The sequence below is a fragment of the Lathyrus oleraceus genome, chromosome 6, assembly GCF_024323335.1.
Source record: "Lathyrus oleraceus cultivar Zhongwan6 chromosome 6, CAAS_Psat_ZW6_1.0, whole genome shotgun sequence".
Classification (NCBI taxonomy): Eukaryota; Viridiplantae; Streptophyta; class Magnoliopsida; order Fabales; family Fabaceae; genus Lathyrus; species Lathyrus oleraceus.
The window spans coordinates 108,070,151-108,095,824 of NC_066584.1; the positions used below are offsets into that span (position 1 = coordinate 108,070,151).

Below are 25,674 nucleotides of genomic sequence, written 5' to 3' on the forward strand. Positions count from 1 at the left end.
TGTAAACGAGTGCTTCAGCTAAAAATTCTAAGTTCAAGTCGGGATGCAGTGATAGGTACTAACTGAGTGAACTAAGGGTATCATGATGATACTAATCCGCAAATACGGACATAAACTTCATTCCTATATTAACCAACCCATATTATCCCACAATACCTAGGCCTGCCTCTTCATCTCTTTTTGTGTCCTTTTCATTCAGGCGCAATCACATTAAGCCCGTTATCCGTACATGCTTCATAGTAGAGTGGCCTGTTAGTGATTATGATCAGAGCTTGGGATTTCTGGCACATAAATATGTGTAAACCCTTTTATTGGACCCAACTGTAGTTGTGGGGGATCGGATCGTAATCCACCCTACCGAGTTCAGTGCCAGATACCTCTGAACCAACTAGCAATGAGTATTGCTTTTCTTTTTCTTTTTCTTTTTTTTTTCTTTTTCTTTTTTGTAGCAATTTTTTTACAATTCTTTGGTTTAAATGACTTTGTGAGGGTCACCTATACCGGAGTTGCCTTTTTGCTTTCTTTTATTTATTTTTGTTTTTCTGGATCATTATCTTATTTGTATCGGTCCCCTACGTAGAGGATGCGTAGGCCGGAGCTGACTGTTGAGATAAACTACTAAGGACTTATACGGAAATGATGATTAAGGCCATGGTATATGGGGTTTCGGGAATGATTCCTATATTTACGAAGCTTATGGTGCTAAAACAGATACTGATGTTTCGCAAAGTTCTCCCAAGTCACCGCATCCTTACTCAAAAGATGTCCTTAAAACCTGAAAACTTTCGAAATAACACTATTTTCTTTTGCAAAAAAATTTTGGTGGGGCTAAAGGTATGGGGAGGTAGGATTGTACTAAGGATCTACTATATTTGGTGACTCGTCAGACTCATGCATTATACTAAAAAGCAAAATAAACAACTAAAAGGGAAATTAAACAACTAAAAGGAAATAAATAGTCTAAAAACAGCAAATAAAACTGAAAATAAAAGGAAAATGATAAATGCTCCTCCCACACTTAAATCGAACATTGTCCCCAATGTTTCGAAATAAGATAAGGGAAGAGTTACCTGGCAACCTATTGCTGACCACTAGTGCCCTCGCCATCCTGAGGTGGACGACGGGATCGGGTACGACGACGGTCTCTCTGATCCATCCTCGCCTGCAGGGCATCCTGAGCGGTCCTCACCTCTCAAAGGTTACCAATAATGGAACCTTGGGTGGCTTCAATTAGTGCCATGTGTCTCTGGTGGTATTGTTGTTGACAGGCTTGCGTATCGGTGATCACTTCCAGAGACTGGGATGCGCAAAATAATAGGAAGATATCCTTTTCACTTAGTAGTGTCTCTGCATCCGGTCTTCCCAGGAAGGAATGTGCTAACATCATCTGAAAATATCTGAAGGCTGGGTTATGTATGACATAAGATAATTGTGTAGATGGATCCTGGCTTCCGTCACCTGATATATCACTCCAAAACTTCTCCACTTCCTTACCCAGGAAATATCCCAAAGGTGTCTCCGGGATAGCATCAGGAGTAGTCTGGGAACCTAATAAGTCGCTGAACTCTTTCTGGATGAAGGAGTACTCAACTCCAAAGAGCCTGAAAGCAGCATACCCATTTGGTCCAGAATATGGGTCGTAGTCGAATGAACTCAGGAACTCCAAAGTCAGGTTCCTATATGTGTTACTCAAGTCATCAACAAATTCGTCCCAGTGGAGCTGGTGGCTAAGGAATCGGATACTAGGCTCGATACCCAGTGCCTCCATACAATGCTGATCAGGGTAACGTGTGGGTGCCATAGGGCGCTGGTATAAAGCAATGTAGCGCTCCCTCTGAGCATTGTCTCTATAGGCAACATGCATGTCATCAAAACCCCGCATCCTGTAAAAGTTAGGAAAGTGATCCTGAAAATACAAACCATTCAAACTTTAGTCTCAATGCAAAATAAGATAAAATAAAATAAAAATAAAAATAAAGGTAAATAAATGCGAAAAAAGTAAAATGAAAAGAAAAACCATGGGTTGCCTCCACGCAGCGCTTGTTTAACGTCATTAGCTTGACGGTTAGAATTTATACACCTGTAGTAGTATGAATCGGTGGATCAATCAGGGTGTGGCTCGAGTAGTATGCTGGAATGTCTCCTCCTTCATAGAGCTTCAGTCTTTGTCCATTTACAATGAATGGACTACAGGTATCGTTCTTGATTTCTATGGCTCCGGATCTCAAAATCTTGGATACTTCGAAAGGACCAGTCCATCTTGAACGCAGCTTTCCAGGGAAGAGTCGTAACCTAGTGTTGAAAAGGAGAACAGAATCGCCTACATTGAAGTTTTTCTTTACTATTCTTTTGTCATGATAGGCTTTTGTCCTCTCTTTATATATTTTTGCATTCTCGTAGGCAGATTGCCTAAGTTCTTCTAATTTATGAATGTCCAGGGTACGCTTTTCTCCAACGGCTAGGTAGTCTAAATTCAAAGTTTTAATGGCCCAATAGGCTTTATGCTCTAATTCGAATGGTAAGTGACATGATTTTCCATAAACTAGTTGGTAAGGGGTAGTTCCTATAGGGGTTTTGAAAGCGGTTCTATAGGCCCATAATGCTTCTTGAAGCTTTTGAGACCAGTCTCTCCTAGAAATAGAAACAGTTTTCTCTAGGATTTGTTTTATCTCCCTATTAGATACTTCTACTTGGCCACTAGTTTGTGGGTGGTACAGTGTTGCTACTCTATGCCTAATTCCATTTTTTCTTAAAAGTTTGTCAAATATTCTCGATATAAAGTGTGATCCTCCATCACTTATGACTAAACGTGGTGTTCCAAATCTAAGGAATATATAGTTTTTAAATAGTTTGATTACTACCCTAGTGTCGTTTGTGGGTGCAGCTATAGCTTCAATCCACTTAGACACATAGTCTACAGCTACTAAGATATACCTATTTCCTAAGGATGGTGGAAAAGGTCCCATGAAATCTATACCCCATACGTCAAAGAGTTCTACTTCCTGAATGTTTCTTAGAGGCATTTCATCACGTCTTGAAATGTTTCCAGTGCGTTGGCATCTATCACACTTGACAATGAAAGCATAGACATCACGCCACATGGTAGGCCAGAATAGGCCAGCTTGAAGAATCTTGGTGTATGTCTTAGAGGTGCTCACATGTCCACCATAAGGTGCAGAATGACAATGCTCGATAATATTATTTACCTCTTCTTCTGGAACGCAACGGCGAAAAATGCCATCTTTACCCCTTTTGAAAAGGAGTGGTTCGTCCCAATAGAAGTTTCTCACATCGTGGAAGAATTTCTTCTTGGATGGTAGTCAAGATCAGGGGGTACTATATCAGCAGCTAGGTAATTAACGAAATCTGCATACCAGGGTACGTTACTTATTGCTAAGGAATTTTGGGGGTGCTCATAAGGATCTAGGTTATTGTCTTCAATGGTTTCTACTTTAGCGATCAGTCTATCATAGGCGAAATCATCGTTTATGGGTACTAGTTCAGGTTTTAGATGTTCTAGCCTAGAAAGGTGATCGGCTACTACATTTTCAGTGCCTTTTTTGTCTCTTATGTCTAAATCAAACTCTTGTAGTAATAGAATCCATCGGAGTAACCTAGGCTTGGCATCTTTTTTACTTAATAGGTAACGAATGGCAGCATGATCGGTGTAAACAATAATTTTTGCTCCTACTAGATAAGATCTAAATTTGTCTATAGCGAAAACTACAGCGAGTAATTCTTTTTCAGTTGTTGCGTAGTTAAGTTGGGCATCATCTAGGGTTCTACTGGCATAATAAATGGCATGTAATTTTTTATCTTTCCTCTGTCCTAGAATGGCTCCAACTGCATAATCACTAGCATCGCACATTATCTCAAAAGGTTCCGACCAATCGGGCGGTTTCATAATAGGTGCAGAGATTAGTGCTTGCTTCAAAAGATTAAATGCGTTATTACATTTTTCATCGAAAATGAATTCGGCATCTTTCATTAAAAGTCCAGTTAAAGGTTTGGTTATTTTGGAGAAGTCCTTAATAAAACGCCGGTAGAATCCAGCGTGTCCAAGAAAGCTTCGGACTTCTCTGATTGTTTTTGGTGGTTTTAGGTTTTCTATAACTTCTATTTTAGCTTTATCTACCTCTATACCTTTTTCGGAAACTATATGTCCTAAAACTATTCCTTCGGTCACCATGAAATGACATTTTTCCCAATTTAGCACGAGGTTCACCTCCACGCATCTCTCCAGGATTTTCTCAAGGTTAGCAAGGCAATTGTGGAAATTGAATCTGCAAACCGAGAAATTGTCCATAAACACTTCCATGATACCATCTAGGTAATTTGCGAAGATTGACATCATGCAGCGTTGGAAGGTAGCTGGAGCATTACAGAGGCCGAAAGGCATTTGTCTGTAGGCAAAAGTTCCATAAGGGCATGTAAAAGTAGTTTTTTCTTGATCTTCTGGGTGAATAGGTATTTGGAAGAATCCAGAGTATCCATCTAAATAACAGAAGTAAGAGTGTCTGGCTAGACGCTCCAACATCTGGTCTATGAATGGTAAAGGGAAATGGTCCTTCCTAGTTGCTTTATTTAATTTTCTATAATCTATACACATCCGCCATCCTCCTTCTAAACGTTTTGCTACATGTTCGCCTTTATCGTTTTGCACGACTGTGATGCCTCCCTTTTTAGGTACTACATGCACAGGGCTCACCCACTTACTATCCGAGATCTGGTAGATTATACCTGCCTCAAGCAACTTAAGAACTTCCTTCTTAACAACATCACTCATTATAGGGTTTATTCTTCTCTGATGCTCCCTAGAGGGTTTTGAATCTTCTTCTAACGAAATCCGATGCATGCATACGGACGGGCTTATACCTTTCAGGTCAGAGATATTATATCCTAAGGCTGAGGGATGTCTTTGTAAAACGTCTAAAAGTTGGTTCGTTTCCTCTTGGCTCAAGGTAGCACTGACTATAACTGGACGGTTCATCTTTTCATCGAGGAACTCATATCTCAGGTTCTTAGGCAGTTCCTTAAGTTCTAAGGTTTGTTTCTTAGGGCATGGCATAAGATCTGGAGTAAGGGATAAACATTCGTAAAGGTTATCATCGATGTAAGGTTCTTTAAAGTCATCATCTTCCTTTATGGGGGTTGATGGCAACTTGATTGTTTTTATAATTTCTTTTTGTTCTAATTCCCTAACACATTCATCAATGATATCTAAGGCATAACACGAGTCTCCCATCACAGGTGCCATAAGAAATTTCGAAAGTATAAATTCTATTCTCTCGTCACCTACCTCAAATGTCAACTTTCCTTTCTTGACATCTATTATGGCTCCTGCAGTCGATAAGAATGGTCTACATAGAAGGATTGGTATATCATTGTCCGCTTTGATGTCCATGACGACAAAATCAGTAGGGATAAATAGTTGACCTATCCTAACAGGAACATCTTCTAAAATGCCTATCGGATATTTGACAGATCTATCGGCTAACTGAAGTGACATCTTAGTGGGTTGTAATTCTCCTAAGTTTAACCTCTCACAAACTGCTAAAGGCATTAAGCTCACACTAGCTCCTAAGTCTAGAAAAGCTTTATCGATGACATGATTACCCAAAAGGCAAGGAATGGAGAAATTTCCAGGATCTTCATCTTTCTTTGCTAATTTGTCCTCGGAAATAGCATTACATTCCAAAGGCTTCGGATCTTCAAGTCTACGTTTGTTGGTAAGGATGTCTTTCAGAAACTTTGCATATGAAGGTATTTGGGTGATGGCTTCTGTGAAAGGGATTTCTACATGAAGTTTTTCTATAACTTTAATAAATTTTTGGTACTGTTTATTGATCTGGGTTTGTTTGAGTCTTTGGGGATATGGTATAGGTGGTTTATACGGCGGGGGCGGTACGTAAATTTTATCTTTAGGTTCTTCTCCTTTCTCTCGACCATCCTGGTTTTCAGATTCTTCTGGTTCCTTTACTTCGTCCGGGGGTTTGGTACATTCCTTAGAAGTTTCGGGTTCACTCAATCTAGGGTTTGGTGGCTCATCATAAGCGTTCCCACTTTGTAGGGTAATGGCATTGGCTTGTCCTCTCGGATTTTGTTGGGGTTGTCCAGGGAATTGTCCTCCAGGTGTAGTCTGAGGGGCTTGGTTTAGAGCTACCTGAGAGATCTGGGTTTCAAGCATCTTGGTATGAGTAACTATTTGGTCAACCTTGGTTCCTAAATGGGTAATCAATTCGTTAACATGAATGTTTTGGTTCATGAACTCCTTGTTTTGTTGGGTTTGAGAGGTGATAAAATTTTCCATAATTTTCTCAAGGCTCGGTTTTGGTGGTACAGGTTGCATAGGTTGATTTGATCTAGGGGCTTGATAACTAGGTCTCGGAGGTGCATTATTTTGAATAGGGTTATTGTTTCTATAGGAGAAGTTAGGGTGATTCCTCCATCCAGGGTTATAGGTATTCGAATATGGGTTCCCTTGGGTGTAGTTCACTTGCTCAGAGTGGGTTTCATTCAATAGACTGCATTCAGCAGATTGGTGTCCTTGGGTTCCACATATCTCACAATCCGACGAAACTGCGGCTACAGTATTCGGGTTTGTGTACATATGCTTGACTTTAAGGGCTAATGTGTCCATTTTAGCTTGCATCATGTCTATAGAGCTTAGTTCATGCACTCCTCCTTGGGCTTCCTTCTTCTCCACTGTCGCTCGTTCGACTCCCCATGATTGATGGTTTTGAGCCATGTCTTCGATGAGGGCACTAGCTTCAGGGTAAGGTTTGTTCATCAGAGCACCGCCTGCGGCAGCGTCGATGGTCATCTTTGTGTTATAATGAAGTCCATTATAGAAGGTTTGAATGATTAACCAATTTTCTAAACCATGATGTGGGCATGCTCGTAATAACTCTTTATATCTCTCCCAAGCTTCGAACAACGATTCTCCTTGGTTTTGGGTAAATCTAGTTATATGGTTTCGAAGAACGGCGGTCTTACTCGGGGGAAAATATCTAGCAAGAAAAACTCTTCTAAGGTTATCCCAAGTCGTGATGGAATTGGGTGGAAGGGAATCTAACCATGATAGGGCTTTATCTCTGAGGGAAAAAGGGAATAATCTTAAACGTATTGCCTCAGGAGAAGCTCCATTGGTTTTAAAAGTATCTGCTAATTGAAGAAATATTTTTAAATGTTGGTTAGGGTTCTCGGTAGCGAGACCCGCGAATTGTCTTTGTTGCACTAATTGCAACAAGGATGGTTTAAGTTCAAAATTATTGGCTGGGATGATTGGGTTTACTATACTAGAACTAGGTTCTTCGTTAGATGGTTGAGCGAAATCTTTAAGAGGTCTTTGGTTTTGATCTTCGGCCATAACTCTCTTAATTCTATGAAAGAATAAACGTGCGCGAGCGTAACGTTCAGGTTCCGCCAGAGGATTTACTAAGCTTAAACTTCCGGTACTGCGAGTTCTTCGTATTAACCGACGGGAAATAACCTAAGTCTAAACGATATAACAACAGGAAAATGAAATTTGACGAAATTGGTCCCCGGCAACAGCGTCAAAAACTTGATGCGTTGTTAAACTTGATGTTCGCAAGTGTACGAATGCGTCAGAGTAATATAAAAGATTATCGAACCACAGAGACCAAGTGTCAATCTATCGTTATCTGTTGTTATGGTGTTTATCAAAGGCAGTCAAAATAGGTGTTTTTGTAGTGTGCAATGAAAAGTAAAGTATTGAAAATAGAATATAATGTATAAAGACAGGGTCGAATGTAATTCACGTAATCAGTTGATAATCCAAGTACTTGCTAATAGAACTACTTATGGGCAATGTTTCCTACTTTGAAAAGAACCAATTTAATAGGAACTGTCGCTTTCGCGTATTCAGAACCGAGTTGTACTCCCTAATCAAACCCTCTTATTGTCACTTATAAAAAGGCGCGCATTGCGTTAGAGTAGTAAACCTATTTTTAAGAAATATAGTATCTTGACTAAGTTGAAAAGTATTATAACCTGGATTTCTTAACCAAAAGAGGTTCTCATGAACCAGACTCTAAACTTATAAACGCGTCCGAAAATAGTTTTAAAATCTCTTTTCTTCTTGATGTTAAAAACTCCTAATGAACTAGACAAAGCGCTTTCGTTGTTTTTGAAATAGTTAAAAACAATTAAGTTTATAAAGGCGTTGGACGGCTTTCGATCTTACCCAACGGAATTGAAGTGCGGGAAAACTTAAGTTGAAAGTTAAAATAGCCCTTTAAGTGTTTCTACGAACAATTGTACGGATTACTGGTTTAATTACGATCCTTACATTCTAACCTTATAAATTTAGCTAGACATGGTAAAGTAAAAGTGCATTAAAATAAATAAAAGTAGTGCGAGTGCGGAAAGTAAATAATTTAAAGCGAGTGCGAGGAAATAAATAAAAGTAAAGCAAGTGCGGGAAATAAATAATTTAAAGCGAGTGCGGGAAATAAATAAAGTAAAAGCGAGTGCGGGAAATAAATAAAGTAAAGGCGAGTGCGGGAAATAAATAAATTAAAAGCGAGTGCGGGAAATAAATAAAGTAAAGGCGAGTGCGGGAAATAAATAAAGTAAAGGCGAGTGCGGGAAATAAATAAAGTAAAAGCGAGTGCGAGGAAATAAATAAAGTAAAGCGAGTGCGGGAAATAAATAAAGTAAAGGCGAGTAATAAAAACCTGCTCCAATCGGAGGGCTGAGTAAATTGCAATGCGGAAAAGAAAATGGCGGCAGGATTAACTTCCTTCCAAAGTGCTCCAAACTCGATTGCAGACTCTATCACAGACTTGATGACACAATTGTGGTAACACTCCAATGCGAAGCGACTACCACTATAAAATACTGAATATATGCCTAAGTGAAACAAATTTGCTTCTCAGTTTGCCTCTGTTCTAAGTTTGGATGATTGTAAAACTGAATTCGCGTTTCTATTTATAAGCAAATAAAAAAGGTGGAATTGACTTGGATGCCCTTCAACTTGAAAATAGAGGAAACCGTTTCCTTCTTGTGGCACCCGCCACAAGCACAAAGTGGGGCGCCTTAGTGGATGAAGTGGGGAAACGTGGGAGTTGAGGAAGTTGGACTTGGACACGTCATGGCTTGGTCTGTGGCGCCCGCCATGGGGTAGGCCATAAGCACAAAATGCTGAATTTTAGGGTTTTTAGCCCTTTTTCACTCCTTTTCTCGATCGGGGCTCCGATTAAAGTAAAAACCTGAAAATAAAGGAAAACACAGTAATAACACAACAAAATAACAATAAAACAACTAGAATGCATGTGAAATCGGAGTCGAAAATACGTAAATTTTAGTGTGATCAAACACCCCTTGACTTTAGATTGGGAATTTATTACTTTAGTCGTACGCATAAAGCGTCTCCAACAACACCCCTGACTTCAAGTGGAGAATTGATTACTTTAGTTGTACGTACAAAATGTCTCCGACACCACCACTAACTTTAGGTGGGCAACTGATTGCTTTATCCAGACACGCAAAGCGTCTCGAACATCATCTCTGATCTTAGGTTGGAAATTTATTACTTTAGTCAGACGTGCAAAGCGTCTTTGATAGCACCCCTAACTTTATGTGGTTGCAAATGGTCGTCTTAGTATAAAATTGTAAACACTTATATAAGGAACAATAAGAAATTGAGAATTTACTACTCATATGTCGTTTCCATTCCAAATCGAAACAATTAGATCCATATATCCCCAGGAATGGGTAGTGGTTTCGTTGAATGCTTGGAGATTAGAGCCTTTGTATGGACAAAAACCGCTTTGGTTTAACCCCATTTTCTCAGACAACTTCGAGTACATGATGTCATAAGAGCTATTATCGTTGATCACGATCTGGGATACATGGAATTTCCCCACTATAGCAATGATTATGAGGGGGAGTTTTTGTTGGGGATGCCTCTGATCTTCTCCGTGTCTCAGAATCCCAACATAGGTCGGTCAAAAGATTTTGTCAATATATTTTTTCCTTGAAGTAGACAACCATCATTTTTGTGATATTTATCTTTATGATGCCTTTTGAGGGGATATTTTCTCAGGGCGTTCCTCCAGTTATAGACTATGTAGGGGTGTTTACCTTTGTTTGCCTCCTTACATCCTCCACTTGTACCGGCTTTCGCAGTTTTTTAGGGAGATTTACCTATAGGTGTTTCCTATTTCTCTCACTTGCATCCCTTGACATATTTAGACAACATGTCTCTCTTGATTATTCTGTCAATGGTATCCTTCAACTGGATGAAGTTCGGTGTTATGGTAGTGGCTCTAGTGAAAGCTAAAGTATTTTAACTTATTTGTCTGAGGTGTCTCTCTAACGAGATAAGAAGGTTGAATTCCTACTTTTTGAAACTCAGTGCTTGCACAGTTCCTAATAAACCTTCTCTCGAGATACCATTAGGGGGTGTATCTGTCGTACTTCCCTAGCATACCCCGGTCGGAGTCATCTCGATACTAGTTGGAGTCCTTCCTAGTCAGACGATTATAGTGAGACTCAGTGGAGGCAGGATATTCAAAACGCGCGGTTAGATTTTCTTCTAGGATCATGTAAGGTTCAACCATTGTTAACATTTCCTAAACGAATTCTACCTTCTTCTTCCCTAACTTATGTCTGAAGGGATGATCTCGCAGAAGACCGTTCTCAAAGATCCAACATTGAAGACCTTCTTGGGTCCCATTTACCTCGACCGAGACCTTTGTAAATCAATCGATGTAAGACCGCAAACTCTCTTTCTTTCCTTAGACCATCCTGCTTAAGGAAGTTTCAGTTACAGGTTGTCGCTTTCGGCTTGTGAAATACATATAACACCTCTCACATAATTCGGGCCAAGAATCAATACTTTCTTTGGGAAAATTATTGAACCAGAGTTGAGTTGACTCGACCAAGGTTAACGCAAACAACTTACACTTCGGTGCATCATCGAAACTGAAGTAACTCAGTTGGTCATTCTTGATCTGCACACACTCATTAGGATATCCTTTTCCATCATAGTCGTTAAGATTGGGAGGCTTCTCAATGGATTTCAGAATCTTTCTCTTTAGGATTCTTACTGATAACTGATGCTTTGGTTGTACCTTTTTCGGGTGAGTTTTCTGCTTTAGCTTGGGAAGGAGCATGGCTTCCTCGATCTCCTCTAGGACTCTGAGGGTGAGTCTGATGCTTCATACTTTTACGTTGATCCTTAGATCGAGGAGCCTCATCTCTTGTTTCCCCGACTGGAACCAAGGCGGTAGTATGGTTCTTTCCTAAATCAACTTTCTTGGATTGTATTTTTGCGGGAGGGACTATTGTGTATACCTTCTTCAAAGCGCTAAAGCCTTACTTTAAGAGCATGTCAATTTTGTTGTCGAACTATTTTAAACATGTTATTTATTAGTTCATGAGAACCTTGCATACCAAGGCTCGCTTGTAGAGTATGGAGGCCAGGCAAGGCTTCATGTTGTGTAACCGAAGGCGGAACAGAAGTCTTTATTCAATTAGTTTAGATATCTATGGCCAATTGAGAATCTCTAACCAAATTTGAATGTAGCAAAACAACTGTTTCAAGATCTACAGAGTTTTGCAATGGAGGAAGAAGTGGGGTTTGTTTGCTGCTAGAACATCGGTATCAGCTTCGTGTGCAACAACGAATATGGTAGCTTTAGATCCTGCCATCATAAAAAATTGTAAGAACTGAAGATCTGAAAATCTGAGGAAATGAAATTGAGATCTCTTGTGATCATTAACATGATTATCTTCGTATGCTGAGAATATTCTAGAAGGAGTGAGACCCATTTATAGTGGTTGATCGAAGTCGATGTGGTCGTCCCATAACACCTACTTTTGTTGATTTGTGATGCATGTATTTCTTGAATAGGTTATAATTATTCTATATTAGGTTACATGTAATAGAGATGTTATATTTATTTGTCCTAATTAGATTTGAAATGAAATTTTGAACATTTGAGCTTATGGTTCGTAATGCTCTATTTTAATTCAATTTTGGGTTCGTGCAGTCCAGATTTTAAAATTTGAACCCTTAGTCCAAATAACAAATTCCAAATTTATTTATTTTGCGTTCTATTTTTAAGTTCGGGTTGCTAATACATTGTTTCTACTTCTTTGATTATGATATGCACTTTTTTATTTGACTCACTATAACAACATATACATGTTCAAATAAGCTTTTTACCTCAGATAAATATATGCTTGTATGGAAACCTTTTAAATTAGGCGCCTTCCTTTTTTTATTTTTAAATTAAAAATGAATGAGATTTTTTCTCGGTTAGACATCCAACCAAAGGAAAAGTGGTACTAGTCCTAGATTTGATTCTCAGAAACATCACTTTATTATCATAATGGCACCTTGCTTGTTTTTTTTTAATTAAAATTGAATAAGATTTCCTCTTGGTTGGACCTCCTAGTCGATGGGAACAATGGTCTTGATTTTTTATATAAAAAAATTACTAATAATAAATATAACGCCTTGTTTTCTAATTTTATTTTTAAATTAAAAATGGCTAAGATTTCCCATCTGTTGGGAGGTTCAGTTGGGGGAAAGGTGACCTTGCTTTTTAAAATAAATAAAAAATTACAAATAAATTGGCGCCTTGCTTTTTTTTTTAAATTAAAAAATGCTAAGGTTTCTCCTTGGTTGGCAAGTTCAATCGTGGAGAGAATTGGCGCAATTTTTTTTATTTTAAACTTAAAAATGACTCAGATTTCCCATCTGTTGGGAGTTTCAACCGATGAGAAAAGTGGTGTACTTTGTATCAATAGAACATAGCTAATGTACTTGTTAAAAAGTACAGGTCTGCATGGTATCCCTATGCGGGTAGGGGATAATCAAAGGTCCTAGTAACTAATAATGATTAAGGCTTGTCTGTAGTGGCGAGAGGCCCTATTTGGTTATGTTTACAGTAGTATAAGAGGGTCAACTCATGTGAGGTATGAGGCTTTGTATTTAATACGTTATGCTAAATAACTTGTAATCTCTCTTTCAACTTTAAGGTTGAGGCATTTATAGAGACTCTAAGGCCTAGGGTTTCCTTGGGAATGATAATCGCCCACCCATTCAATGGTAGGTATATTTCCTAGGAAGATATGGATCAACTATTGACCCTGACTTCTTTCTGACCAAGAAATGTCTTTTCCCATATTTCCCATAACTGAGCAAGTGAGAGGCACGTAGGACGAGGTTTATCCTATTGGAGGGCGACATATGATTATCGCCCTCTCTGAGGGCTATAGTACTCTCGCCTTTGTAGGCCATTTATAAATATATTATTACAAAGTCCCTTAAGGACAAGGGCTTTGATAAAGGACTAAGTGCTTTTAAACTACTAGCCATTGGGATGTCTTGAGACCTAAGTTTCTCGGTGATGTGCCATGTTGAACCAGGATGACTACACCTTGAGTCCTTCAGGTGAGGAGTTTTTTTAGTCTGTTTGATGGAAACTCCTAAGCCCTTAGGCAAAGGTATATTGAGCCTGACTGATGAAACTCCAAGTCTCTCATGCGAGGCATTTTGTTAGCTTGTTTGATAGGAACTCTTAGTCCCTTCGGCGACACGGACCTTGGAGTGGTTAGTCTTCAAGTTCTATAACCTTTGAGCTTAATAACTTGGTTTTAAACGGGATGACCAAAAACCTGTGAGATTTTAACATCGGTCTAATCTCGAACCTGTGAAGCTTTTAAGTACCGGTCTGAGCTTCACCTTATCTTGGTTTTAACACCTGGTTGACCGAGAACCTACAAGATTTTATACAGGTTGATCTCCAACCATAACTAGTACTAAAATACCCAATCCTAAACATAAATTTTTTACGGGTTTAGCTTTAACCCAAAGAAATCCCTAATTCGACAATATCCAACCAAGGTATACACAAAAGGTTCCCTTGGTGAATTTTACAATTCTACCCATTACAGAATTATAAAAATAATCTCACTCACAAAAGGACTTTTCTCATAAAAGTAATTAGGCTAAAAACACAGTGAGAGAAAGTTAAAGAAATGTTTAAAGAGAGAGAGTGAGAGTGTGTGTGTGTGTGTGTGTGTGTGTGTGTGTGTGTGTGTGTGTGAGAGAGAGAGAGAGAGAGAGAGAGAGAGTGCGATAGAGAGATAGAGGGAAAGAGACAGAGAGAGAGAGAGTATGTGTGTGAGAGAGAGAGAGATGAAAGTGTCAAAACACGATTTTGGATGATTTAAAACGAGAAATGAAACCTCTATTTATAGACTTGAGTTGCCTCAAAAAGGAATTTCAAATAAATGCATTTTAACATTATCTAATTGATTATAGCAACTTTATAATCGATTAGATGTTGAAAATAATCATTTGTAAATTCTATGAAAGGAAGGAAAATATATCTAGCCAATTTCTTAAGGCGTAAGTTTGAACTAATCTAATCGATTATACAAGGGACCTAATCTATTATATAAGCTAAAGTTTTCCCTCTAGTTACTTTGACACCTCCCAAGTCATCTGGAACAACTTCAAGACATTTTTGAAGATGTTTTATTTGATAAAACAATTTGAAAAATGTTTTAGTATGTTCACTTTTAGCCATACGCTTTTACGATAGTGTCTTTTTGCCTTACAATTGTTCACTCATTACTAAAATAGGAGATCACTAATACTAAGTTAGGAGATCTCCATATATTGCTTCAAGCCTTTGTCAGATACTTCTCTTTTTATATTGACACATGCTTGAGTGGCTTTTGAGATGAGGCTTTAGATTATTTCCATTTTATTTTCCCTCGTCGAATAGTCAAGTTTATCAAACCATAACACTTAGGTTTTCATCTTTTGCCGCTTAATTATTTTGCTTGACTTGTCATTAGTTGTCATCATTAAAAGTTAATGTTCTTGTTAAAAGTATATCACATGCAAAATAAGGTTTCACAATTGGTGGAAGCAAATGAAGGTTGTGTTCCACTATCAAGATGTTTGGAATCTTGTGAAGAATAGAGTGACACTAATCAGCGACAATGCCACTGCTAAACAAAAAGTTGCACACAAAGATTTGAAGAAGAAAGATTATAAAGCTCTCTTATAATCCATCAATGCGTTGATCCAGACAACTTTGAAAAAGTTGGTGATAAGATTCATCGAAGGAAGCATGGGACATCTTGGAAAAGTATTTTGGAGGTGGTGAGAAGGTGAGGTTACAAACTCACAAAAGAGTGTATGAATTGATTCAGATGGAAGAAAGTGAAAGTGTGGTTGATTTCTTCACTGGGGTAACAAGACTGGTGAATCAAATTAAGATGTGTGGAGAAGTATTGACATTAAGGTCGATAGTTGCAAAGATCTTGAGGTCATTACTTCCAAAATTTGATCATGTGGTTGTAGTCGTATAAGAATCAAAGGACCTGTCAAGCATGACAAAAGAAGAGCGTCATTGGACGCTTGAATCGCATGGATAAAGAATTGTTGAAAGATCTGCAGGCAAGACGAAAGGTGATGTAACTCTGCATGCATAATCAATAAAAGAAAGAAAGGCTAAAGAATATGGAACGACAACAAAGGTAGAGGAGTTTACAATAGTTCAAATGGTAGGAGTCACCAACAAGAAGGAAATTTGTTGAATCAGAGACAATCCATAAACCAAAGTAGTCACATAAATGGTGCTGCATATAGTGGAAGAGGTGGTGGAAGGAAAAATTATAAGATTCATATCCAGTGCTACAATTGTCAAAAGCATGGTCATTGTGCTAGTGATTATCATGAAAACAAAATAAATAATCAAGAGAATGATGCAAGGCTTATGAAACAAGAATAATAAGAAGTGTTGATGATGGTCACAACAAAAGAAGAATAAAGATTCAAAGATCAGTGGCACTTGAACTCAGAATGCTCATCACACATGACTGGAAGGAGAGATTAGTTCGTCAATATCACTCCATTTATAAAGAACAAGGTGAAATTCGTAAATGATAATACCCTAGATGCTGAAGGTATTAGTGATATTCTGATCATGAGGAAAGATGACAAATAATCAGTGATTTCAAATGTGTTGTATATCTCAGACATGAAAAGCAACTTGCTCAACATAGTGAAACTGATTGAGAAGAATCACAAAATGTTGATAGCAGATAAGATAATGAGAGTACTTGACTCCAGTGGTAAGTTAATCTTGAAAGAAATGTCTAAAAAAAAACTTCAAGATTGAACTTTATGTGATGGAACACATATGTCTGGCAACTGCAACTAGAAGGATAAATGGTTAGGGCACTATAGACTTGGTCATCTTAACTTCAAAGACATCAGTAATTTGAAGAGAATGAACATGGTTTTAGGTGAACCATAAATCCATATTCCAAAGTGTGTAAATAATTTGTTTAGGCAAAGAAACACAAGAATAGCTTTAGCAAAGATGCAAAAAGTAACTTTAAAGCCACCTTTGAGGTCATATACTCAAATGTGTGTGGTCCTCTTCAGTAGATTCAGTTGGAGGAAACAAGTACTTTATTTCATTCATAGATGAATATAGTAGAAAATTATGGACTTACCTGATCAAGAAAAAAAAGTGATGTGATGAGGTATTTATCAATTTTAAAGCTATGATGGAGAGACAAAGTGACTACAAGATCGAAACATTGATGACTGATGGTGGTGGAGAATATGTGTCAAGAGAATTTGATGCATTATGTGAAGGAGAATGGATTGTGCATGAGGTGGTGCCACCATACACTTCTCAACAAAATGGTACCGCTGAAAGGAAGAACGTAACCATCATGAACATGGTAAGAAGTATGTTAGAGAGAAATCATCTACCAAATGAGGTATGGGGTGAAGACGTGTCAAATGCAACTTACATCTTAAACAGATGCCCAACCAAGAAGCTATAAGGAATCACACAAGAAGAGTGTTGTTCAGGTGTCAAGCCTAGCTTAATTCATCTGAAAGTGTTTGGATCTATAACACATAGACATGTGCCTGATCAATTGAGAAGAAAACTTGATAACAAGTCAAGGCAGATGATCCTCATACGATATTACTCAACTAATGGATACAAATTGTTCGACTATGTGAACAAGCAAGTTGTGATCACCTGAGATGTGATCATAGATGAGCTGAAAGAGTGAGATTGGGATGACTATGTCAAGAAGGATTCAGTAAGAGTCTTATGTGATGAACCATCTAATGAAGTTGACAATCAAATTCAACCATAATGAGAAAGGGTTCAAGTCGGCACAAGCATACCTCAAAGGACAAGAAGATGCCTACAAGGCTATAGGAATGCGTGATCACATCATATGATATGGTCAATGATAAAGGTGAGTTGATACATTATGCTTTCTATCAAGATACTGATTCAGTCAATGTAACTGAGACATTGAAGGACTTAAAGTAGATGCAAACCATCATGGAGGAATTGAAATCTATAAAGGTAAACAAAACCTGCTCACTGGTCAAATTTCCATAAGGTAAGAAGGAAATTGATGTGAAGTAGGTGTATAAAGTAAAGTTGAATCCAAAATGAGAAATAACCAGACAAAAAGCAAGACTTGTAGCCAAATGATTTCTTCAGAGAAAAGGAATCGGCTTTGATTAAGTTGTTGCATCAATTGCTAGGATTGAAACAATTAGGTTGATTGTTGACATAACAATCATAAACAACTGGTATATGTGTCAAATGAATGTGAAATGTGCATTTCTTAATGTCCCCTTAGATGAAGAAGTTTATGCAGCATAACCAGTTGATTCTGTGAAGCAAGGCCAAGAAAGTAAGGTATACAGGTTGCATAAAGCCTTGTATGAACACAAATAAGCTCCAAGAGCTTGGAATAAGAAGATAAATGGTTTTCTATGAGGGGGAGTAGTTTGTAAAGTGGACAACTGAACAAGGTGTATATGTAAGAAGAATCAAAATGGGGTTATTCATACTTTGTATCCATGTAGATGACATATTGATAACAGGCAGCTGCAAGAAGGAGATTGAAGATTTAAAATGTGAACTGAGCTAGGAATTTGAAATTTCAGACCTTGAAAACATCTCATATTTCCTTGGGATTGAATTCTACAAGAGTAGTAGAGGTCTAATAATGCACCAAAGAAGATTTGCAAGTCAGATACTCAAAAGATTTAAGACGAAGGATTACAATGCAACTTTGACACCAGCTGAACCAAGACTGTAATTGATGAAGGATTCAAATAAAGATGATGTTGATCAAACACAATACAGAAGACTCATTGGATCATTAAGATATCTTTATCACAAGGCCTGGTCTAGCATATAGTGTAATTATGGTTAGTAGGTTCATGCAAAATTCAAAGGTATCCCATCTTACAACCACCAAGAAGATACTAAGGTACCTCAAAGGAGCATTAGACTATGACATTTTATTTCCTGCAGTAGATGAAGGAAATGAATGCAAACTTGTGGGATACACTGACTGAAGTTGGTGTGGTGGTGTTGAGGATAGAAAGTCCATAACTGGTTATGTGTTTATGCTAGATGGTGCACCAGTTTCTTGGAGCTCGAGAAAATAACTAGTTGTAGCTTTTCCATCATGTGAGGCTGAGTACATAGTTGACTCTCTTTGTGCATGTCAAGCAATATGGGTGATGAATCTAATTGAGGAGATTGCATGTGAAAATCATAGAGCAATGATCATGAAGATTGATAACATGTATGATATCAATTTGCCCAAGAATCCGACAACACATGGAAGAAGCAAACATGTATAGATGAAATTCCATTATCTTAAAGAGTTGGTAAAAAATGGGAAGCTGAAATTGGAACACTATAGAAATGATAATTAGATTGCAGATATCATAACAAAGGTCGTGCAAGTGGAATTGCTCAAGAGATTGAGAACTATGATGAATGTAGATAGCAGAGACACAATGAATTCAGGGTGTATGTGTTGCTGTAAGCCCTAGAGGCCAATACTTTTGGTACTTGTATCAAATTATTTATTAATTAATAAAAGGCTTTTTCTTTATTATGGTTGATTAATAAAGTCCCTGGAATAGATAGTCCGTTTAATGTATTAAGTGTGACTTAATCATGAGAGCACATTAAACATAAGGACACTATTCCTAAAGTATCCGTAGTCGAGCTTTAGTGTGAATTGGGATAACATTAAAGCATTAAGACTATTATGTTTGTAGACTGATGATCACATCTCATGGATCATGGATAAAGAGTTATCAAGTCTTAAACATAAGTATGAATATTAAGAGTAATATTTATACCGGATTGACCCCCTATGAGAATACTATATAGAAAGTTATGCAAAGTGTCATAAGTTATTCTCATGGTGATAATGGTGTATACCACTCTTCGACCTGAAACCATTATGGATCCTAGATGTAGAGTCGAGTGCTTTATTGCTGATCCAACGTTGTCCGTAACTGGATAACCATAAAGACAGTTGATGGGTACTCCACAAAGCATGCTGGGGGACATGAGTGTCCTAGATGGAATTTGCCCATCCTGCGTAACAGGATAAATGTCTATGGACCCAATATTGAACTGGACAAGGATGACACGGTCTATACCTTGTGTTCAATATAGACATAAGGGCAAATGGGTAATTATACACATAATTATTATCACAGGAGGTTTTGTCAAATCACATGACATTTTCGTGTCTTGGGTAGCAGTGATGTGTTGCTAGATACCGCTCACTGTTTATTATGTTAAATGTGTGATTTAATATAATTGCCAACGTCGCGAAAACCTACAGGGTCACACACAAAGGACGGATTGATGAGAGATAGAGTAACTAAGGAACATCGTAAGGTACGGTGTACTTAAGTAGAATACGAAGTATGGTAAGGTACCAAATACTTAAGTGATTTTGGCATATTATGAGATATGGGCCAAAATACACTTAAGTGGGCTTTTTGACTTGAAGCCCACACAAGTGGTTCTATAAATAGAACTCTTGTGCAGAAGCATTGTATGGGAATACAACACAACTGAAGAGTTGGAATTTCGTATCTCTCTCTCTCACTCAAAGCCTTCATTCGTACCAGCTAGCACTGAGATTGAAGGAATTCGTTCGTGTGGACTGAGTAGAGACGTTGTCATCGTTCAACATTCGTGATCGCCACAAGAGGTAACGATTCTATCACTGATCATGCCCATTCGTAAGGATCACTAAATGGAGAAATTTTTAAATTCCGCTGCGCCTTGGATGGCAATTCTCCTACAGTATGAAATATGTAATTCTTTGTGTTAGACATGTTTGTAAAATGGAGGATTCGACAAAGTCGAAGTTGTATGTATTCAAAAGAGTCGAATATAGTTTGTAATAGTTAAATTTGTATGTATTCAACAAGTCGAATACAACTTATAGTAGTCAAAGTTGCATGTATTCGACAAAGTTGAATACAACCGGTAGAAATTTAGACAATTAGTTAGTTTGAGAGTGCTTAATGTGCAAGTAATCTCACTATAAATAGATATACACCTTATGTTTGTAATATAAAGAAGTGTGAAAAGCGAAATTCACACTGAAAGCTTTAGAGAAAGATTTTTTGACATATTGGTCAAAAAACATTCTTCCTTTCATTTTCATACACTTTTCTTCTCTCTTCCAACATTATTACTTTCTCAAATTGTTCTTTCTTTTCAAATTGTTGCAAAAGGAATCATCTTGCAACTAAGATGTGGTTGAATCACTCGAGTAAAAAGTGAAGAACGAAAATCTTAAACAATTAAAAAAATGATTAAATCTTATTCTATCAAAATCGATTTCATCGTAAACGACTTGACACAAAAAATTATTTGATGGAGATGCTCTTATAAACCTTTTCTCAAGTCTAGCATCCAAAATAGTGATTGATATTTATAAACTTCATCTTGTGGAAATGTTAAAAGATAGTGCAACTACTCACTATAGTTCATATCATTCAAGAGTATAGTTTAATTGAATCAATTCTCACTCAACTGTTTTTTTCTTTTGACACTTATCTCAATTGTTCTCTAAATAGTACTATAAGAATTGAATGGTGAATATGCGATACACGACATAGTAATAATGAATGCTAGTATACACAAGTACACAGTTCATATATAAGTGAGTGTTTTTGTCTTATATTCAATTATCATTTAGGAACGAACGTCTCTACTTTTGCAATGTTTTGAAGAGAGAACCATGGGTTGGACCACGTGTATGTTTTTCGAATTTGGATAACTTTAACCCTTATCTGTCTCTTTTCCAAGGCTCATATTCAAAGACGTACGTTAATATCTTTGAATAATGACGATGATTGAGTATGGGCCACTTATTATGCATACGTGTTATTTCGTAGATTCACTTTCACAAATTCGTATATACCTCATCTCTTTATACTCCTTCCTAAACAAAAATAGACCAAGTCCATCATAAAGGACTATGCTAAAAATATGATCTTTTTTCATAAAGAAGATTGAAGTTTGTATATAAATGTATCTTTTTTCCATAAAGAAGATTGAAGTTTGTATATAAATGTATCTTTTTTCCATAAAGAAGATTGAAGTTTTTATATAAATTTTTGGCATAATTTTTAATTAAAAAAACATTAAATTCCGATATCATAACAACAAGAATAATTATATAAATCTAGATTAACATATATAATTAAAAAATATGCAATGTTTAATCGGTAAAAAATTTATTTTTAGAAATTAAAATAAAATCTTCACAATTTAAATAGTGTATTAATTTTTATCTATTTATATTACTGACTCAAATTTATATCAATAGTCTTGATATTATGCTACATCATCATAACTTAATATTTTTTTTCTTTCAGAAATTGACAGAATGGGTCAAATAGAATAATGATAGTGAAACTAAGAGACTAACTTGTTTTTAATTAAAAAAACTAAAATGGAACATTAATTTCTACCTATAAAAAACTATAATACATGCCATTATCCGACAATATTACTATTATAATTTTATTTTATATTTAAAATCAAGTTTTATTTTATTTTATATTTTTAAATAATTTAATAAATTAACTTTTTTACATACTTATATGTATTAATATAGATAATAATTAAAATGTTTTATTATAGATGTTAAATATCAAAATATAATTTAATTGCATTAACCGTTTAATTTATTAATAAATCTAAAAGCATAAATCAAGGTATTTATTTAAATATATGTATATGAAATATGAATTAAAATAAATTTATCAAAGTAAATCATAAAGTAATAATAATAATAATAATAATAATAATAATAATAATAATAATAATAATAATAATAATAATAATAATAATAATAATAATAATAATAATTAATAATTAACAAAGTAAAACTATTATTACCTTTTTTATTTATACACTTTTAATTTGTGTAAAAAAACAAACATGACATTTATTATCATTGTACGGATAGAGTATAATTTAGCAAATGACGTGTTTTAATCGAAGAGTTGTAGTATTCAATAGAAAGCAATGGATTAGCTTTGTCCATAAAGTACGACGAAAGCAATATAAATAAATGTTGTAATAAAGACTATTGAGCATTGAAAACTATTCAGAAAGACAAGAGAGAGAGGTTTCGTTTCATTTTATCAATGGCGTCAAAGAAGAGCTTTCTCACAAATCAAAGTTACATTTTCCCAAACACCCCTTTCAACAAAAAATCCTCTGAAGAAGAGGGTATGTTTGAGTTTGATGAAGCTGAGTTATATGACTCTTGCACCCCTCCCAAGAAGGGTGGTGGTAATAGCATTTCCGGTTTGAAGAAAGCATCAAGGAAGAATCTCGATGGTAGAGTAAGCTCAATAGGTCCAGCTTCGTTGCCAGTGAATATACCTAACTGGCCAAAGATCTTGGAGGAGAAAAAGAAGAAGAAGCATCGAAAATGGGAGAGTGATGATGATGAAGAAGAAGATGAAGGTGATGATGAACATAGGGTACCCCCTCATGAGTATCTAGCTAGGACTAGAGGTGCTTCTCTTTCGGTGCATGAAGGGATTGGGAGGACTCTTAAAGGTAGGGATTTGTGTAGTGTTAGGAATGCTATTTGGAAAAGAGTTGGTTTTGAAGATTAATTAATTTAACTAATTATATGTATCCGAGTCCACAAGTTTTTTTTTGGGAAGGAGGATTTGGTTAAGGTGAAAACTAGTTACAAGATTAGTGTTATCAATTTAGTTGATTAGCTATTTATGTGTGAAAATGAGATCTATATGTAATGTAAGTTATATAGTAGGTAATGAGTTCTCATTTTGGGGGCCTTACATTTTTGAAGGGCTGTACTCATATATGCTTGTAATGAATGATTGAACCCTTTGAATTTACTATTTTCTATCATTATGTGCAAATGATTGGGTTAATGTGCGGGTTCATGAATTTTTCAAGGATATGTTAGTTTTTTTTATTTAATACTAATAGCCAATAAATAAGATAATGTGAATTTGGATATACTCACCTTAAGTTTTTGGATGTCATGCGTAATGGTACAAGATATGATTGCAACAAATTAGGAATCCTTGTGATTTGGTCAACATGACCGTTGCAAAGGACTCAGGATTCAGTCTTCAGTTGTGTCCAATACGCCCCCTCAAGAGGAAGGTACCGTGAATGACACATTCATCATGCTCATAAGCTCTTAAAACAATGGTATTGATAATGCCTTTGTGAGAAGGTTACAATTTGATCCTTTGTTGACACACGACTAACTAAAAGTTTTTCGACCTGAACTTGTTCTCGAAAAAAATGAAAGCAAGTGGATATATGTTTCATTCTTGAGTGTAGAATTGGATTATAACAAACATAAGTGGCTCCAACATTATCACATAAAAGCTTAGGTGATTGAGATATTGTAATGTGAAATTCTGAAATAAGATTGGTGAGCCACATGATTTTAGTGGTAGTTGCAGCTAGCGCCTGATATTTTGCTTTTATGGATGAGTGACCTATTATCTGTTGCTTCTTGGAGATCCATGAGATAGGATTACCACCAAAAAAATATAAGGTACGCAGACGTGGACATGTGATCATTAGGACTGTCTCCCCAACCAGTCTCACTATAGGCGAGAAGTTGAAAGGAATGTGGTTTCTTAAGCATGATATCAAAGTTAATGGTGGATTTGAGGTATCTAAGTAACATTTAAAGGTGCTGGAGATGGAGAATGGTAGGTTTGTGCATGAGTTGAGAGAGTTTGTTGACAGCAAATGAGACATCGAGTCGTGTGAGGTTTAGGTATTGCAAGACACCTATGATTTTTTTTGTGTTGAGTGGAATCAGTGGCGGGCCTACCATCATGCAGTGTGAGCATTTCAGTGGAAGAGAGAGGTGAGAGTGATGGTTTAGCAACAACCATGTCAATATTTTCCAAAATATCACATATATAATTGCTTGTGAAAAGAACATTTTAGCATTTATAGGGATTAATTCAACTCGTAGAATGTAGTGAGGGTTACCCATATTTTTTTAGAGAGAACCGTTGGGACAAAGCGTTGATAAAATGAGTGAGAAACTTTGTTGCATTACCAGAGAGTAAAAGATCATCAACATAAACTAAGAAATAAGCAGCAATTGTACCTTTGTACTATATGAACAATGACATGTCATTCTTACTCACGTGAAACCCATTAGTAGTGATAAAGGTTATGAGAGCATCATGCCATGCTCATGGTAGTTGACGTAAGTTATAGATGGATTTGTGAAGTTTACAAACATGATGGGGATGTTGAGCATCTTTCAAACCGGGTGGCTGAGCCATTTAAGTATCCTCATAAATAGTGTCTTAGAGGAAAACTTTGTTGACATCTAATTGATGCATACTCCACTGATATCCAAGTGCAATAGTGAGAATGAGTTTAATTATCTGTGGACGAATAACAAGTGCAAATGTCTCTTTAAATTTTATTCTTGGACATTGTCTGTATCCTTTTGCAACTAGGCGAGCTTTGTATATAAAAATAGTTCCATCTAGATTTCTTTTGATGTGAAACAACCATTTACATTCAACAATGTTATAGTCATAAGGTGGTAGAACTAGAATCCACGTACCATTGCATATTAATGCATCAAATTCTTATGAAATGGATTGTCTCCAATGAATATGTAACATGGCTTGTCTAATTTTTTACGATTCAAGATTCTCGTGTTGGGTGAGAATATGGATACTAAAAGGTCTAGAAGGGGGGAAGGGTTAAATAGACCCAAATTCCCTTTAGAAAATTTGGAAAACTTTTTAGGTTCCATAAACGAAATCAGAGATTTTAAGAATCACGGAAGCAAAACACAAAAACACGAGATCTTGGAAGCATCTCAATGAATCAAGCCATATGAAATGGTACATGAGTTTACCATGAGATTTATTGGTTCTAGTGCGAGTCACTTACAAGTCAATCAAAGCCACTTTAAATGAAGCGATTTAAAAACACATTACTTAGATGTTGTTAGCAATGCATAATTGACTTCATGATGATTCCAGAAGATTGATACACCATATACCAAAGCTTATATATTAAATCACTATAGGTATGATCTAACCTATATGGTATACAATCAATGCAATATGAAGGTAATTGAAACACAAGAAATAGGGCTTTAAATTGGGTTTCAAGAATTAAAACTTTTTCAACCCAAGAAAGCAAACAGAAAACTAAGAACAAAAATAATGAACATAATTATTTTTATCCTAGTTCCCTGTTAACAAATCTACCTCAAATCCACCCGCCAAGGTGATTTCGCCTTATC

General features: G+C 36.5%; 1 protein-coding gene and 1 non-coding gene across 2 annotated transcripts; both read left to right on the plus strand.

The window, feature by feature from the left end:
- The first annotated feature begins 6,878 nt into the window (after positions 1-6,878).
- Positions 6,879-6,985, plus strand: LOC127099681 (small nucleolar RNA R71). Its single transcript, XR_007794158.1, has one exon. It is a non-coding gene; the product is annotated as a small nucleolar RNA R71 (small nucleolar RNA).
- A 15,471-nt stretch (positions 6,986-22,456) lies between these two features.
- LOC127098205 (uncharacterized) lies at positions 22,457-23,276 on the plus strand. Its single transcript, XM_051036734.1, has one exon. The coding sequence runs from the start codon at positions 22,535-22,537 to the stop codon at positions 23,012-23,014; it is 480 nt and encodes a 159-aa protein (XP_050892691.1). The 5' UTR covers positions 22,457-22,534; the 3' UTR covers positions 23,015-23,276.
- Positions 23,277-25,674: the final 2,398 nt, after the last annotated feature.